Source organism: Carettochelys insculpta, chromosome 3 (assembly GCF_033958435.1).
Source record: "Carettochelys insculpta isolate YL-2023 chromosome 3, ASM3395843v1, whole genome shotgun sequence".
NCBI lineage: Eukaryota > Metazoa > Chordata > Testudines > Carettochelyidae > Carettochelys > Carettochelys insculpta.
This window is the reverse complement of record NC_134139.1, coordinates 46523207-46538576: the sequence shown is the minus strand read 5'-3', so window position 1 is coordinate 46538576 and position 15370 is coordinate 46523207. Positions and strand designations below refer to the sequence as shown.

The window sequence follows — 15370 nt, the reverse complement described above, 5'->3', positions numbered from 1 at the left end:
GACAATTTTCCTTCCAGAACTCACCACATGTAAACAATGTCATAGCACAGCTCAGAGAAAGACATGTATTCTTAAACTGAAAATGCTGATACAGTCGATCAGGCAAATGTGAAAACCTAATAGCAGTATTTAAAACAAGTTAGAGATGGAAGATGCTTTGGGTCTAGTTCCCTCACACATACCTTCAATTATAGCCTCACTGAGAGCATTATGAAGTCTCTCAAGACCTTTGTTAGAAATATTTGACTCTCACTGATGTTTTAAAATTATTCTTTTCTACTTCCAGTGGTCTCTGTGTGCCTCCCCCATATCATCTTGTACTATGACACTTACCTGTGGTTTCATGTATTAGCCCTTGGGCAAGCTGGAACTATTACTTGCATTCCTTTTCCTTTCCTGTCTTCTCCACTAACAACTACTTTCCTCTAGTCTGTGAGCAAATGGACTAAAGGTAAAATATACTTATACAGTGATTTAGGGAAAAAAGCACTCAGTTTTATGGCATGTTATTAGAGTACACAAATATCTGGTGTTACTGTTTGCTTTGCAACAGTCCCCAGGGTCTCAGGATCGAGACCTCGTTAAGCTAGGTGATATATAAACATATAGGAAAACAGCACCTGCCTGAAAGAGCCTAGAATTTAAGGGGTGAATTTTCATAAACACTGAGCACTGGCCTAGCTCTGCTCTCACTGAAGACTATAGTAAGAGTCCCATAGACATCAATGGAAGCAGAGTTACATTAATGCTATACGCTTTTGAAAAATCCCACCGAGTGTCTAGCAGTTCAAAGTATTGAGCATTAATAGTTTGCCAATTGACAAGACAGGTTACAGTGACCGTGAAGAATGTGGTGTCAGTGAAGTAGCTAGTCTACCTGTCCATCTGCATTTTCTCACCATTCTACATTCCAGTTTGGAAGGAAAAAAATATCACAATATAGAAATTGTATTTTGGAGATGTGAGATGTCTGAAGTTGTGTGTTAGCAGTTTGCAGTGAAATCAATATCAAGGTTTCATTTGGACTGAACCTGTACAGGAAACAGTGCGGTAGAGATAGCTGTTAGGCAACACTGTGAAATGAAGACCAACAGACTCTTAGGTACTTTGCCAATCCAGTGTTAATTTTAAGCATTTCTGTTGAAAGCATTTGAACATGTCAGGATCCATGATTTCTATTAGTGCTTAAAATAGATAGGTTTGATTCCTCTCCATTTTTTTCTTGTTAATTTTAAATTCTTCTCTCTAGAGCATCAAAAACCATTTTTGTGCAATTTAAGAATTAAGTATTCACCAGGAAATGACAGATCTGTGGTCATGGAGATTAGTCCTATGAACTTTCAGACCGTTTGAGGTTAATATTTTTGTTTCTACCAGGGAGGGTTTCTCTTCACAATTGCCTATAAAATGCTTAACATACTTCTGCCTATACAAATAAGATCAATCAGTCTTTACAAATCTTGTTACAGGCAGGGGAATACAATCTCCATTCTCAATATAGGAAAGTTGACAGTTACCAATAAGAAATTCCTGGCGTCCAGCGCCATGATCATGCTACTTTTCCTTTTTGACCACAAGTTAAACAAACAAGTTACTGGATCACCCTGTGTGTTCATCCCCATAGCCATTTGGCAGTCATTAGTATTTGGTTTAGAAACAAAAAACAAAAGACAACAGCTCCTGGGCATCACCCTTTGTTCTGACCAAGCCTATGCCAACGTAATCTCATTTCTTAACACAACTGAAGACGAATTATGCAATATTCATGAATGTTTCAGAGAAATTTTATATCAAATCATGATTATATAGTCAGAGAGTTGTATATAATTTGGCAAGGCATTAAGGCACAAAGGGTAAAGGCAGGCAGGAAGACACTATTTTCATAACTTGTACTACAACGCAAACCCAGCAATTAATTGCTTGGTTTCTCAACAGCCTGTTGCCCTCCTTATCTGATATACTTAAAATATGATTTTTATCAGAGTGTATGGTTGTTTTCTTTTCTCCAAAGGAAGGGGATAGAAGAGAGCCACCTTCCGTTTTTTGTTTTAAGCCAAAGTTACTTAACCGCATAGTTACTAACCTTTTTCATTGTGTGGATTTCTTTTTTCTAAAATGAAAGAGAAAGAAAACAAGGATCAAGATAGGTAACAATGCTCCCATATATGCTACAACACATTATTTTAGCTTGACATCTTAATGGAAAAATGCAAAAGGAAGAATCCCTGGCATTTCGGGGAGGTGTAAATTATGAACTTTCGGATTTTTGATAATTTTCTTGACAAATATTGTGGTTCAATTTACAGAAACAGATAAAGTCTTTGTCTTCCTGTTTTACTTGTTGGCTGAAATCCTCCCTCTCCTCCCCCCCCCCCCCCCGCGACAAAATCCAGAGGAAAATTAGTCACTTTTTTTAAAAAGAGAGAAAGGATTAGAGGAAAGCATACTTGTTATCACCAGTTAATGAATACTACAGAAGACTCCTGCCATATAAAGATTACCAACAATCCATAACTGGGACCTAAGATAGCAAAAACAAGTTTTGCCACTCCTGGAATATCAGTTCTCATCCTGTCAGTAATGACTAGTAGCAGTCTGATCAATGATCCCAGGCTGTTACGGTCTAATGGATGTGGTAGTTTTAAATTCACAGAATATTGTGCATTTCAGAAAACAGACTAAAACAGCTCTAAAGGGATACTTGACATTTTAAAGTTGCTGCATAGAGGTATGAACAATATCACACTGAGTGAGAAAAAGCTCATGCAAGGGGCTTATTCAGAAGGGAGGGGTTTTTCAAACAAGACTTGCAGAACAGAGATTTTCTCAGTTTTAATTATCTTAAACTTGATTCTTCTAAGAGAAATCAATTAAAAAAATCAAAGTTTAAAGTACTTGATCTGCTGTGTGTACAGCCTGGAACAGTCCATTAACTTACAAGATATGCAAGATTGTTAGTTTATAGCTATCAAATATACAGGCTGCTTGTGTTGCTGCAGTCATGTTGCTCTCAGGACACCACACAGGTTTAGGTGAGGTAATATCTTTTATGAGATCAAAATGTACTGCTAGTAGGTACAAGCTTTCAAGCTACAGATTTTTTCCGTGGGTCTGAAGAAGAAAGCAAAGTATATCCCCTTCTCCCAAGAAGAGCTCTTTGTAGCTCTAAAGCATAAGCCTTCCACCAACAAATGTTTGCCCAATAAAAATATTTTCACCTACCTCTCAAATATATAGATGTGTATTTGATATTTAAACATACTTATTCATCTAATATTTACTTGGATTCTGAAATGTCAATGCTTCAGAGAACTCAGGTATATCACATTTTGCATCAGTTTATTCCTTTGTTAACTTAATATGGTGAATTTGTATGTAATCTATGCTCCTACAGCAAGGGTCTTCCTAGACTTTAAATAGAAATTCCAAAAGGGGTAAGCTAGGGGAGACAGACAAAACATTGCTAACAGTTCACAGCATTTGCTGCTATTTAACAAGTTTGCAACTAGAAAATATGATGCAGAGTTTACTTTTAAGCCTGATGGTCAATAACCAATGATTTAATGCACAAATTGGATAGTAAATACCATGGGGCAGTAGAAATGAATTCCATAACCAGGCCTCTCTCTTTTACAGTTTCAACTATACAAGATTTTACTGTTTTATTATCAGAGTAAAAATCTGACCTACTGAATTCAAAATTCCAAACCAGACTGATGCAAGCAAGCTATGCCATATTTACATGAGTTGAAGACTGGAGCTCTACAGTTCAAGGGCATTTCAGACTTCTGTTATCTTTACTGCATGAAGGTTTGATTGGTGTATTTACACAGGAGGCTCTTGCTTTACATACGCTGGAAACTGTTTCAACAAATCTGAGCAAACAAATGAAGTACCAAAGGAAGGAGAATCTGATTTCACACACTGAAAAAAAACAACCCTTCATACATAAACTCCAAGGGTCATGGCAACAATGTGATTTAGGTAGGTGAACAAAAACATAAAACCTTTTAGTGCACTTACCAGCAAAGCATTTGGAACAGAGATTCATAGTCTTGCTAGACCTAGGGAAAAAATAAGAAATAAAATTCATTATAATACTTCTAATCAATAAACCAGGAGTTTCCAAAAGAAAAACAAGGGTAGGTGGAGGAAAAATTTAAATGGCTAAGCACATATTCATGTCAACTGCATACTTAGTAAAATCTAACTGAGAATTGCATACAACAGTAAACTCTTCCATATCTGGCAACTCTGGGACCAGGCAGTTGCTGGATATTCAACTATTCTGGATAACAGAGAAGTATACCTAGCAATGCAGAACACTTTAAAAAAAACCCACCACAAGATTAGATATTAGGAAACAAACAAAATGTATGTACAGTAAACCCCCGATAAGTGCAAATTGACAAGAGCCGCTCCCTGCTCCAGTCCCCGGCTCACTTAGCTGGTGGAAGCTGGGGAGAAGTCACTGCAACACAGCTTCTTCCCTGCTTCCCCCAGAGGGGAGAAGCTGTGCAGCAGCAGCTGTCTGCTCACCTGGCTCCCTCAGCTGAGAAAGCCAGGTGGATGGGCAGACAGCTGCTGCAGCAGGGCTTCTCCCCTGCTTCCCCCAGCTCCCGCAGGTGCATGGGAACCAGGAGCCAGGCTGCCACCTGGTTCCTGGCTCCCGCCCCCTCCTCCCCCCACACGCAAAATTCAAGTTATGTGAGGGTGTAGAGACCTTTACCAACAAAAGTACTATTGTACACTGTAAACTTACACTGTACGTATTTTTATTTACTTTTATTATACTCTGCTTATGGAAAATGTAACTAAAATGTTGGTTATTTGAGAGTTCCAGATGACAGAATGCCAGATATGAAAGAGTTTACAGTACAGGAATTTTATAATACAACTTGTGTCTGTTAAACTATGGGTTTCTACAGCTAACTTACAACTTACCCTTTTAAATAATTTAAAATAGTACAGGTGGAATCTCTCAAATCCAGCACACTCTGGCCCTGCAACTTCCATGGTCCAGCATAACTTTAATTTGACAGATGTCCACTTTTTATCGAGAGGGCCAAGTTTCCTGTGCCCTTACCCTGTTACCTCAGTTCATATCAATCATTGCCCAAAGCTGGGACCATAGCTGGGGATGGCTGCCAAGCCCCAGATCCCCGTGGTTGGGACCCCAGGTGACAGCACAGGGGCCAGTGGCTGGGACCCTAGGGGGCGGCATTGGAGCTCTAGAGAGGTTCAATCTGCAGTCAAACGTCCATGAATACGGATAAATCAAATCTAACTGACAGCACTAGTTTAGAGAGAGAGTAAGAAGTTAAAAGCAATTTGAAGGGACAGTGGCAAAAAGAAACCATTTAACTGATGTAAAGTTACCCCATGGATTCAGGAACTACAAGGTGAAACAAGCTATCCAGGTCAAGCAGCATGACAGAAAATTAGAGGCAGAGTATACTTCAAAGCACCTTGGAAAATCCCGGAAGATGGAGAATGATTAGATGTAATTTTATAGGCCTTGCTGTCTAAAGTGAGGTTTAGATAGCTAAGGAGCATCCAAAATGAACAAAACACTCCTTAAAACAGATAAATGAGAAAAAGTAGTAGCGGCAACATGGGGACTTTGAAAGTGTAAGAAATCTACAAGTCTGTCCTGAACCAAATGAAAACTAAAATGATATTTACATCCTACCAAAAAGCAGAACAACAAAAGAAAATTCTAAGGTAATTTGAACTGCCATCTTTCATTTTCTTTGCTAATGCCTGCAAATTTCCCTAGCAAATGAAGACACTATTTTAAGGATTAGAATAACACATTTCATTTTAAAATCTTTAAAATCACTAACATTTATAACCACCTCCGACTACAAAAATATTTTAAGGTTTTTAGCCCAAAGCCTCATAAACCAAACTTCAGCCTAAACTAGCGAGTTTTGGGTTGTTTTTTTTTTTTTTTGGGTGTTGTGTGTGCTTTTTTTTAAAAAAAAGTTGGCCAAGGACCATAAGGGAAAGAGAAGTATGTGCAGAGAGGAACTAGAACTGTGAAAATCAACCTATTTGAAGTCTCAACTATATATAATAACTTACTGACAATCTGCACAGCACACGGCAGTATAAAGACTAACAAAATGATTTATTCAGTGACCATTTTGTTAGTCTATAAAGTGCTACATTTCTGCTGCTTTGTTTTGTTGGAGTACAGACTAACACAGCTACCTCTCTGTTTCTAAGCTACCTCTCAGTTACTAAGCAGTATAAAGACTTCTTAAGTCCTGTTATCACTATTCCCATTTTTCTACCTACCCTTAGTGAAATTACATTAACACTTGAGCTCATCCACTTCAGTTAAAATGTGTCAAAGCATTTCACTGGATTCTAGTCACTATTCCACTCAATATTCCATTCAGAAGCAGGGCAGCTGCATGTTGTCATAAAGAGTGGCATGACTCAAGGCATAAAGTCCAGCTAAGTACCCACCAGTGTTTTTGCAATAAATTACAAAGCTATAATATGTAATTAACTGTTTTTACTCACATTGGTATGACCTAAATCCTAACTGCAAATCCGCAGAGCAGAGACTGCTACATGTACTGTGCACGAGTATAGTAACTCAAATCTAAACTCAATCTAGAACTTCAAGAGCATGCAGCTGCTTAATTTTTAGCATTAGGAAGACACTGAGAAGGGCTATCCAGAAATCTATTTAATATCCAAGTGCCTTCTGCTTTCCCAATGAAATTAGTTTCTGTAAAGCAGTGTTAGGTGTACCTCAGAGAAACTAATGGCTTTGTCATGAAGCCATATTTCATGGTGCACTGAAAATCTGTTCAGCTCTCTTTTCACATCACTTTATTTTTAAAACCATATTTAAAATCTAATAGGAGCTTGCTTATTAGCAGTGTGGAGGAGTAATGTAACAAACTCAAAAACAGCAAGAAGTCCTGTGGCACCTTAGAGACTAACAGATATTTTAATATTAATATTTTTTTTGTTTTTAAAGATACAGACTAACACAGCTACCTCTCTGATACTTGTCACCATGTAAGAAACTCAGTTCCCTAAACCTTGTCTGTGCTAGAAAATTTCTAAACCATCCTCCAGTAACAACTGAGCTAGTGCTAGTAATGTGTACGCATGTTCACCATGGGCAGCACTGGTACACCTGCACCATTCTCAAAAAGCATACGATTTTTTCTTTTCTTGATGTACCTATTCAAATGGCCAAGGAGAACCAGATTTCCCTAAATACTGGTTCACTTTTATTTGAAGAAGACAGGCTGTGTGTATGTGTGGTAAAGTTAACTTCATGTCCACTTGAACACAACACAAAATTTCAGAACAATTAGAAATCTCAAAACCTGCATTTTTATTGGGACCAAGGGCTTCTATACAGCCAGCACAGCATACTAGAAGCATGTGACATAGTAACAATCCAGTAACAACATAGTAACAAGCTGCATTTCAACTGTCTCATGTAGACCTTGCTGTTGCATTTTAAAAGGTAGCTGGTTCAGACTCCATTAATATGGAGTAGGTATTTTTTTTTTACCATGCATCAAGAGGATCCATGCAGGACAGTTGAAATGTAACGTGTTAGTATTCTCTACAAATCACGCCCATTTTGATTTGCCATGTACATAAGCTGTGAGACATTTCAGCATGCCAGGTAACGATCTTTTTACAACTTAGAAGTTGCAATGAATTGGCAGTAGGAAAACAATGATCTGCTTCAGTGACACTGTAATTGGAACGATGATTAAATGCATCATGTTACATGCTTCCTGGGTCTTTTCCAGAATAGGAATAATTTAGGAGGATCTCCACATCATTGCAGCCTAAACATCTTAGCTCACTGAATGATACCCATCCAACCTACCAGAGGTCATATGTTTAAGGAACACTTTAATAATTAATGAATGGCATGATGTGCAAAGATTGTACACAATCCTCCTTGCTACAGACACAACGAGCATACTGTAATGTATTCAGCAACCTGAGACAACTATATGTATGTTAGAACAATGCATTCATACTACTGTAGCTAAGAATCTGTCAATGTTTCCATTATACAGTAATGTGCAAAGGTTTATAATTCTGCTGAAGAATCTGTTGAGCTGAATCTTGGCACAGAATAAAAGAAATACTGTAGCACATGTATGTATTCATCAAGTAGGCCAGCAGATTATTTAGTGTTAAAGGAAAAATTAAAATACAGGGTTAGATTATTTCTTTATGCTGCTCTTCATCAGTGCCACCCATATCACAACACTTCATCTTGTACAGGGTGCAGGACAAATCAGCATTGTTAATTAGACCCTTGATCAACCCCTTGGATATTCTGTATAAGTTGTATACAAGCTTCTTAACAGAATCATTTAACTTTTCTATAAAATGAGAGTAAAACCCAGACGCAATACACTGAAGAGTGAGAATGCCAAAGGTAACAGGCTCCAAAGAAAGAACATGCCCAGTGCAGATAATGTTGGGGGCTTTAGCTGCTATGCTATAACAAACTTCTTCTGAGCACATGTGAATTGAGAATTTTCAAAGCCTAATAAGTTATCCAAACCTGGATGTTTTTTCATAGGGAAGTGGCATGGGATGACAAAGCCATTTAAGAAGGAAAAGGGGTTCCAGTACACCTGTAAATGATTATTTGCCAACCAAGCCCGTAAGGAACTTAAGCCTCAAAGAAGATAGATGCACTCAGGGTGAAGCTCCTGAAAAGGCTCAAGAAGAAAGGAGCTGGGGAAATTGCTAGAGCAATGGCCACATACTCTGGGGCCAGGAAATGGATCTCTACCACTTTCTGACCTCAAGGGGACAGACTAATTCCATCGAGCTTGGGAAGGGCTGATTGCTGTACCAAACAGAAAGACGTGGAACCAGAGAAACCTTGAGTAGGTGGAGCTGTGTCCAACTGCAGACTCACATCAAGACATAAAGGGGTGATAAGGAGGCAGCTGCATTTTCGTAAGATAAAAAAGCATACAAACAAGCATCGCTGAATCAAAGGCCACCCCACGTTTCAAGTGACTGCTCCAAGCCACTGACGTGATAATGTTTCTCAACAACGTGGTTGTGTTTTTCCCTAATCTTGTCCTTTCCTTAAAAACAGCTCAGCAAGAAGGAGACACATGGACTTGAAGAATTCACAGTTTAAATTTGGCGAAGTTACAAGCAACTGAAAACCAGGATAATATAATGGGAAGTGCTGAGGCAAACTATAGGTGGCACCATACACACTGACTATAGTAAGAAAGTCTAGTTTCTATTCTGCATGTATAGCACACCAATCATACCTGGGAACTACAGCCTCACAAGTAAGTTATAGTATACACAGCATGTTTCCACATCTACTATTCATGTTTGAGGAAAATGTGTCTAAAGTCATGGACATTCAAAGCTGAGTATAGCCTAAAACACTGAGCCAGCTAAGGCTGTAAATCACTCCATTTTGAGTAGATCTAAAAAAAGTCTGAGGTCCTGTCTTTACTGCAATTTGGCTTCAGTTATTACACTCTGGGTTTGTCTACACAGCAGCTAGAAGGGTGCTTCCTAGAAGAGCTAGACTAACGCAACAGGTCTGCTTGAGCTAGTGCTCTAAAAATAGAAATTTGGCAGAATGGGCAGCAGCTCAGCCTAGCCATCCAAGTACAATCCTCATGGAGCCCATGTCTCTGAAGCTACACTCATATTTTTGGCATGTGAGCTCAAGCACAAAGTGTACATATGCCTATACATGCTTGCGAGCACCCACCTAGTTGCTATGCAGACATATCTTCCAAATACTACATTTGAGCTAGGCTGTCTTTGCTAAAAGTGGTTACACTGTGAAACACTTCACAGAGATTCAGCAACAGGGTGATTAGATTAATAACTACATAAACTGTATTAACTGTCAAAACAAAAAGCAGTCAAGTAGCACTTTAAAGACTAGCAAAATAGTTTATTAGGTGAGCTTTCGTGGGACAGACCCACTTCTTCAAACCATATCCAGACCAGAACAGATTCAATATTTAAGACACAGAGAACCAAAAGCAGTAAGCAAGGAGGACAAATCAGAAAAGGATAATCAAGGTGAGCAAATCAGAGAGTGGAGGGGTGGGGGGGAAGATCAAGAGTTAGATTGAGTTCAGTATGCAGACAAGCCCCTATAGTGACTCAGAAAGTTCACATCCCGATTAAAACCATGTGTTAATGTTCCGAATTTGAATATAAATGTCAACTCGTCCACTTCTCTTTCTACAAAAGACCAATAATTTCTTTTCAGTAACACATTTACCTTGAGGTCATTGACAGAATGCCCCATTCCATTAAAATGTTGACTAACTGGTTTTTTGTGCCTGTTGACCCTTTGTCTAAGGGAGTTAGAAGTCTGTCCAATATACAAAGCATCTGGGCATTGTTGGCACATGATGGCATATATGATGTTAGCAGAGGAGCATGAAAAAGTGCCCGTGATTCTGTGAGTAACATGGTTAGGTCCAGTGATGGTATTTCCAGAGAAGATATGTGGACAAAGCTGGCAGCGGGCTTTGTTGCAGGGAAAGGTTCCAGGACTGGTGTTCCTGCAATATAGACTGTGGCTGTTAGTAAGGACATAAAGACGGATTACAAGCAATCAGGAACACCATCCCTGATGCCATCACAGCCAATCTGGTGTCTGACCTCTGTTACTTTGGTCTCACACACGATCATTTCCATTTTGGGGACAATTTATACCTCCACATTAGTGGAACTGCTATGGGCACCTGCATGGCCCCACAAGATGCTAATATATTTATGGCTGACCTGGAACAACGATTCCTCAGCTCTCGTCCCCTATTACCACTCCTCTACTTAAGATACATTGATGACATCTTTATGATTTGGACCCATGGTACAGAGGCTCTAGAGGAATTCCACAGAGACTTTAACAATCTACACCCCACCATCAACTTATGCCTCGATTACAACATGCAAGAGATACATTTCCTGGACACTACAGTACTAATCAAGGATGGCCTGATTAGTACCACACTGTACCGAAAACCTACTGATCGCTATACTTATCTACACCCTTCTAGTTTCCACCCTGCACACGTGACTAGATCCATTGTTTACAGTCAAGCTCTTAGGTATAATCGCATTTGCTCTGATTCAACTGACAGAGACCAAAAACTACAAGAACTTTACCAAATATTCATAAACCTGAATTACCCACCAGGAGAAGTAAAAAAACAAATCGACAGGGCCAGACGCATACCCAGAAACCAGCTACTCCAAGATCAGCCCAAAAAAGCCAAGAACAGAACACCACTGGTCATCACTTACAGCCCCCAATTCAGACCACTGCAACGAATTATTAAAGACCTACAACCTGTTCTTAATCAGGATGCCACACTTCAGAAGACCCTGGGTGACATGCCTGTTCTCTCCTACAGACAACCTCCCAACCTCACGAGGATCCTTACTAACAGCCACAGTCTATACCCCAGGAACACCAGTCCTGGAACCTTTCCCTGCAACAAAGCCCGCTGCCAGCTTTGTCCACATATCTTCTCTGGAAATACCATCACTGGACCTAACCAGGTTACTCACAGAATCACGGGCACTTTCTCATGCTCCTCTACTAACATCATATATGCCATCATGTGTCAACAATGCCCAGATGCTTTGTATGTTGGACAGACTTCTAACTCCCTTAGACAAAGGGTCAATGGACACAAAACAGACATTAAAACACTCCAGATCCACAAACCAGTTAGTCAACATTTTAATGGAATGGGGCATTCTGTCAATGACCTCAAGGTATGTGTGTTACTGAAAAGAAATTATCGTTCTTTTGTAGAAAGAGAAGCGGACGAATTGACATTTATATTCAAATTCGGAACATTAACACATAGTTTTAATCGGGATGTGAACTTTCTGAGTCACTATAGGGGCTTGTCTGCATACTGAACTCAATCTAATTCTTGATCTTCCCCCCCACCCCTCCACACTCTGATTTGCTCACCTTGATTATCTTTTTCTGATTTGTTCTCCTTGCTTACTGTTTTTGGTTCTCTGTGTCTTAAATATTGAGTCTGTTCTGGTCTGGATATGGTTTGAAGAAGTGGGTGTGTCCCACGAAAGCTCACCTAATAAACTATTTTGCTAGTCTTTAAAGTGCTACTTGACTGCTTTTTGTTTTGCTAGTGTACAGACTAGCACGGCTTACTCTCTGTATTAACTGGTGTTGCAGTGGGGATCCAGATACCGCTCTTGTTCAAGCATCAGCAGCACTTAAGCTTCAACTCATATGCTCTAATATGCCAGCCAGCTCATGGTTAAAAATACCATTTAACTCAAGTTAGAGATTCATTTGTGTACATGCAACTTGTGTGAGAGGATAACACTGCAGAAAACAAACATTGAGTGAGAGATTCAACTTTCAATCTTCAAATATTTACTTGTAAAAAGTATTCAACCCATTTTCTTTCAATATTGCCTGTTTTGTTGAGGAAACAAAAGTAAAATAAGCCTAAAAATGCACATACTATATGTATATAAGAAAGCCTAACTGAAATTTGTCATTATGAGAATACAATGTGGGCCAATGTTAATATACAAGCTCAGAGGGGAAAATTTAAGGATGGCCTTTCATATTTAACTGTTGCATTATTCACTTTACTTCGCTACTTGGACATTGCATTCGAAAGGGTTTTTTGTATAGTATATTCTTTGCATTTTGGAAGAAAAACAGATTACCAAAGAAGCTTGTAAATTCCATAACCAGAAACCATCTAATTTAATGTACCAAGTATCCAACCACCCTTGACCATTGCTTGGCAGGAAAATGTATCCCTTAATTTTTATCAACTACTTTTTTAAATAAAAACCCGGCATTCAGAATTTAGCTTCTGTTCACCTCTTCACTTAGCAATAACTAAATCCATCTCCATAATAAAAGTTATGCTAATTTTGCCTCAAAATAACTCAGTACTACTGTGACAGGCAGGAGCCAAGTCTTTCTGTTTGGGCAGTACCTTTAGTGCCATTATTAATAAACCATTCCTCACCCCCAACAAATCTGCTCCTTCAGAATCTTCTACCTTAGTGTTTTGAAAGATGTGTCCAATTTTAGCAACTAGGTGCTGAATACAAATTAGAAAATGAAATACAACATTAAACGAAGGCATCTACTTCTTGGTTAGTTATTCTTTACGTATGATACTTGCAACCTCATGCCTTCTTTCCCTTATTTCTTACCTTCTTTATGGCCCTGTCTACACTAGATAAATTAGTAAAAAAAATTGTTAACTTTAGTTCAGAACTGAGCTTGACAGCATTGAGAGAGCCACTCTAGAACAAATGAGCTAGCTACCAACTCCATTTTCAACACCACAGCACAATCCATAGCAAATAGTCAGGATAGTTGCCTACACTTATCTTCCAATAACGGTAACTCTGGTTCAGTTAAAATGGCATTAATACCAACGAGATTTTGTGATGGCTTCTCTAACACAGATGTGGTCTTAAAGATGATACTTCGGCACTCCCCCAGAATGGGAAGACGTGCAAGAAATTCTCTCTCACACTGTGCTCTAAAAGTTGTTGGGCTTGTATTGATCAAGGTTGGATCTCTTTACCATGAAAGTTCTGCCTACGACTCCTGGAATCTGAGACATCACCATGTCAGTGTTCCACAATAATGCAGGAGTTTTGGCAAGCTGCAGATGGAAAATGTTTGTATTAACAGACAAAGGCCTGAGTAAAAGTTCATTCATGTGGACTAGAACACTGTACTGGATCTGGAATGGAATGGGGAGCAGGACCGTAAATGCCTCTGTGATGACCACTTGCCAGTCTCTCCTACTCAAAAAGCATCCTGTTAGATCCCTAAAATGGAGCCATTCTGATTTAGCTTGTACTCATTGAGCATACTGTAGTATTCTTTTGCATTTATATTGCATCTTGCCTACTGAAGCACTACATAAAATTTGCAAATTCAAAAGCAATAAGTGCACCAGCCTCTGCAGCAGAAATCAGCAGTCAGCCAACAAACAAGACACGTCACAGTAGCAGAGAGGAGAAATGTACATAGACTACAGCAAAACCCCAGGGTATGTCTACACTACAGAGTTATTCTGGAACAGTTTATTCCAGAATTATTAGTCCAAAATAAACTATTCCAGAATAAGGCGTGTATACTACAGGGAAGCCCCAAAATAAGCAAACCTTATTCTGAAATAGTGTGTCCACACACAATACAGCCTATTTCAGATTAGAGTCCCTAGATGTCCACGCAGCATTTTTTTTTTTTTAAACAAACTGTCTGGAATAGCTTACTTCAAAATAGCCCCTATTTTGAAATATCTATTTCAAAAGAGGCACTATTCTTTGTGGAATGAAGTTTACCAATTTCAAAATAATGGTTGCATTGTGTAGATGCTCACATATATTTCAAAATAGCAGCCCTTATTTCAAAATAATTTTGCTGCGTAGACATACATTTAGATATGGCAGACAGACAGATAGGTAGGATATCATGGGCCCCGATACCTACACACAGTTGACATAATTTCTATTACAGTCTTGCCTGGACAGTCCACAAAGTAACCACACAGAACTCAGTGTAGCTAAACTGAAGGTGAAAGGCTGAGATAGCTCAGTCTAGGTTCAACCTGTATTTTCAGAAAATGAAATACTATCAAGCAAAGCCATTCCTTCCAGCAAAGTCTAAATGGTTCATATTGCTATTCTGCATTTCTTTTTGAAGTTAATTTTCCTGCAGAAAAAGCTACTGTCAGACATTCCCTGTCCTCAAATCACTAACATCTTCCCGTGTATATCCTGTATATTTCATTTCCCCCTCTCCTCCAGGGCCAAAAGATACAGGAAGCAAGGGATGTCAATTATGTACAGACTATGAAGGGCAAAGGTGGAAACAGAAACCATAAGTTCTGATCTACCCACCTTCTGCTTACTCCTCTAGAGCAGTGGTACTCAAACTGAGGGTCAGAATCCCAAAAAGCTGGTCGTGACCCCCTCTGAATGGGATCGGGGGGCTGACAAACTTGCTCAGGCTTGGGGCTGAAGCCTAAGCCCACTCCTCAAGGCTGAAGCTAAAGCCCAAGCAATTCAGCCCTGAGCAACAAGATTTAGTGTGCAGGCCCCCTGCCTGTGACTGAAGCCCTTGAGGGTTCACCTTTGGCTCCTGAAGGAATAAAAGTGTGGATTCATGCACAAGGCCTCTATTACACACAGCTGGCAGAATGTCACTTTGCTTTTTGGGCTCAGCAAAACTGACAAAAAGCTGATCACAATGAATTATATAGAGTGCCAATGGGCAGAGGGAAGCAAAGGGGATGGACGTTCCCCAAAACCCCTGGACATATGCAAGCAG

At 39.3% G+C, this 15370-nt stretch overlaps 1 protein-coding gene across 1 annotated transcript in view; it reads right to left on the bottom strand.

The window, feature by feature from the left end:
* The window catches only part of ZFAND3 (zinc finger AN1-type containing 3), a 265534-nt gene that overhangs the window by 190488 nt on the left and 59676 nt on the right, over nt 1-15370 (bottom strand). Inside the window, exons 2-3 of the mRNA XM_074989794.1 lie at nt 4024-4064; nt 2084-2110 (exon numbers count right to left, since the gene is read on the bottom strand). Coding sequence (XP_074845895.1) covers nt 2084-2110; nt 4024-4064 — 68 coding nt within the window. The remainder of the gene's footprint in view (nt 1-2083; nt 2111-4023; nt 4065-15370) is intronic.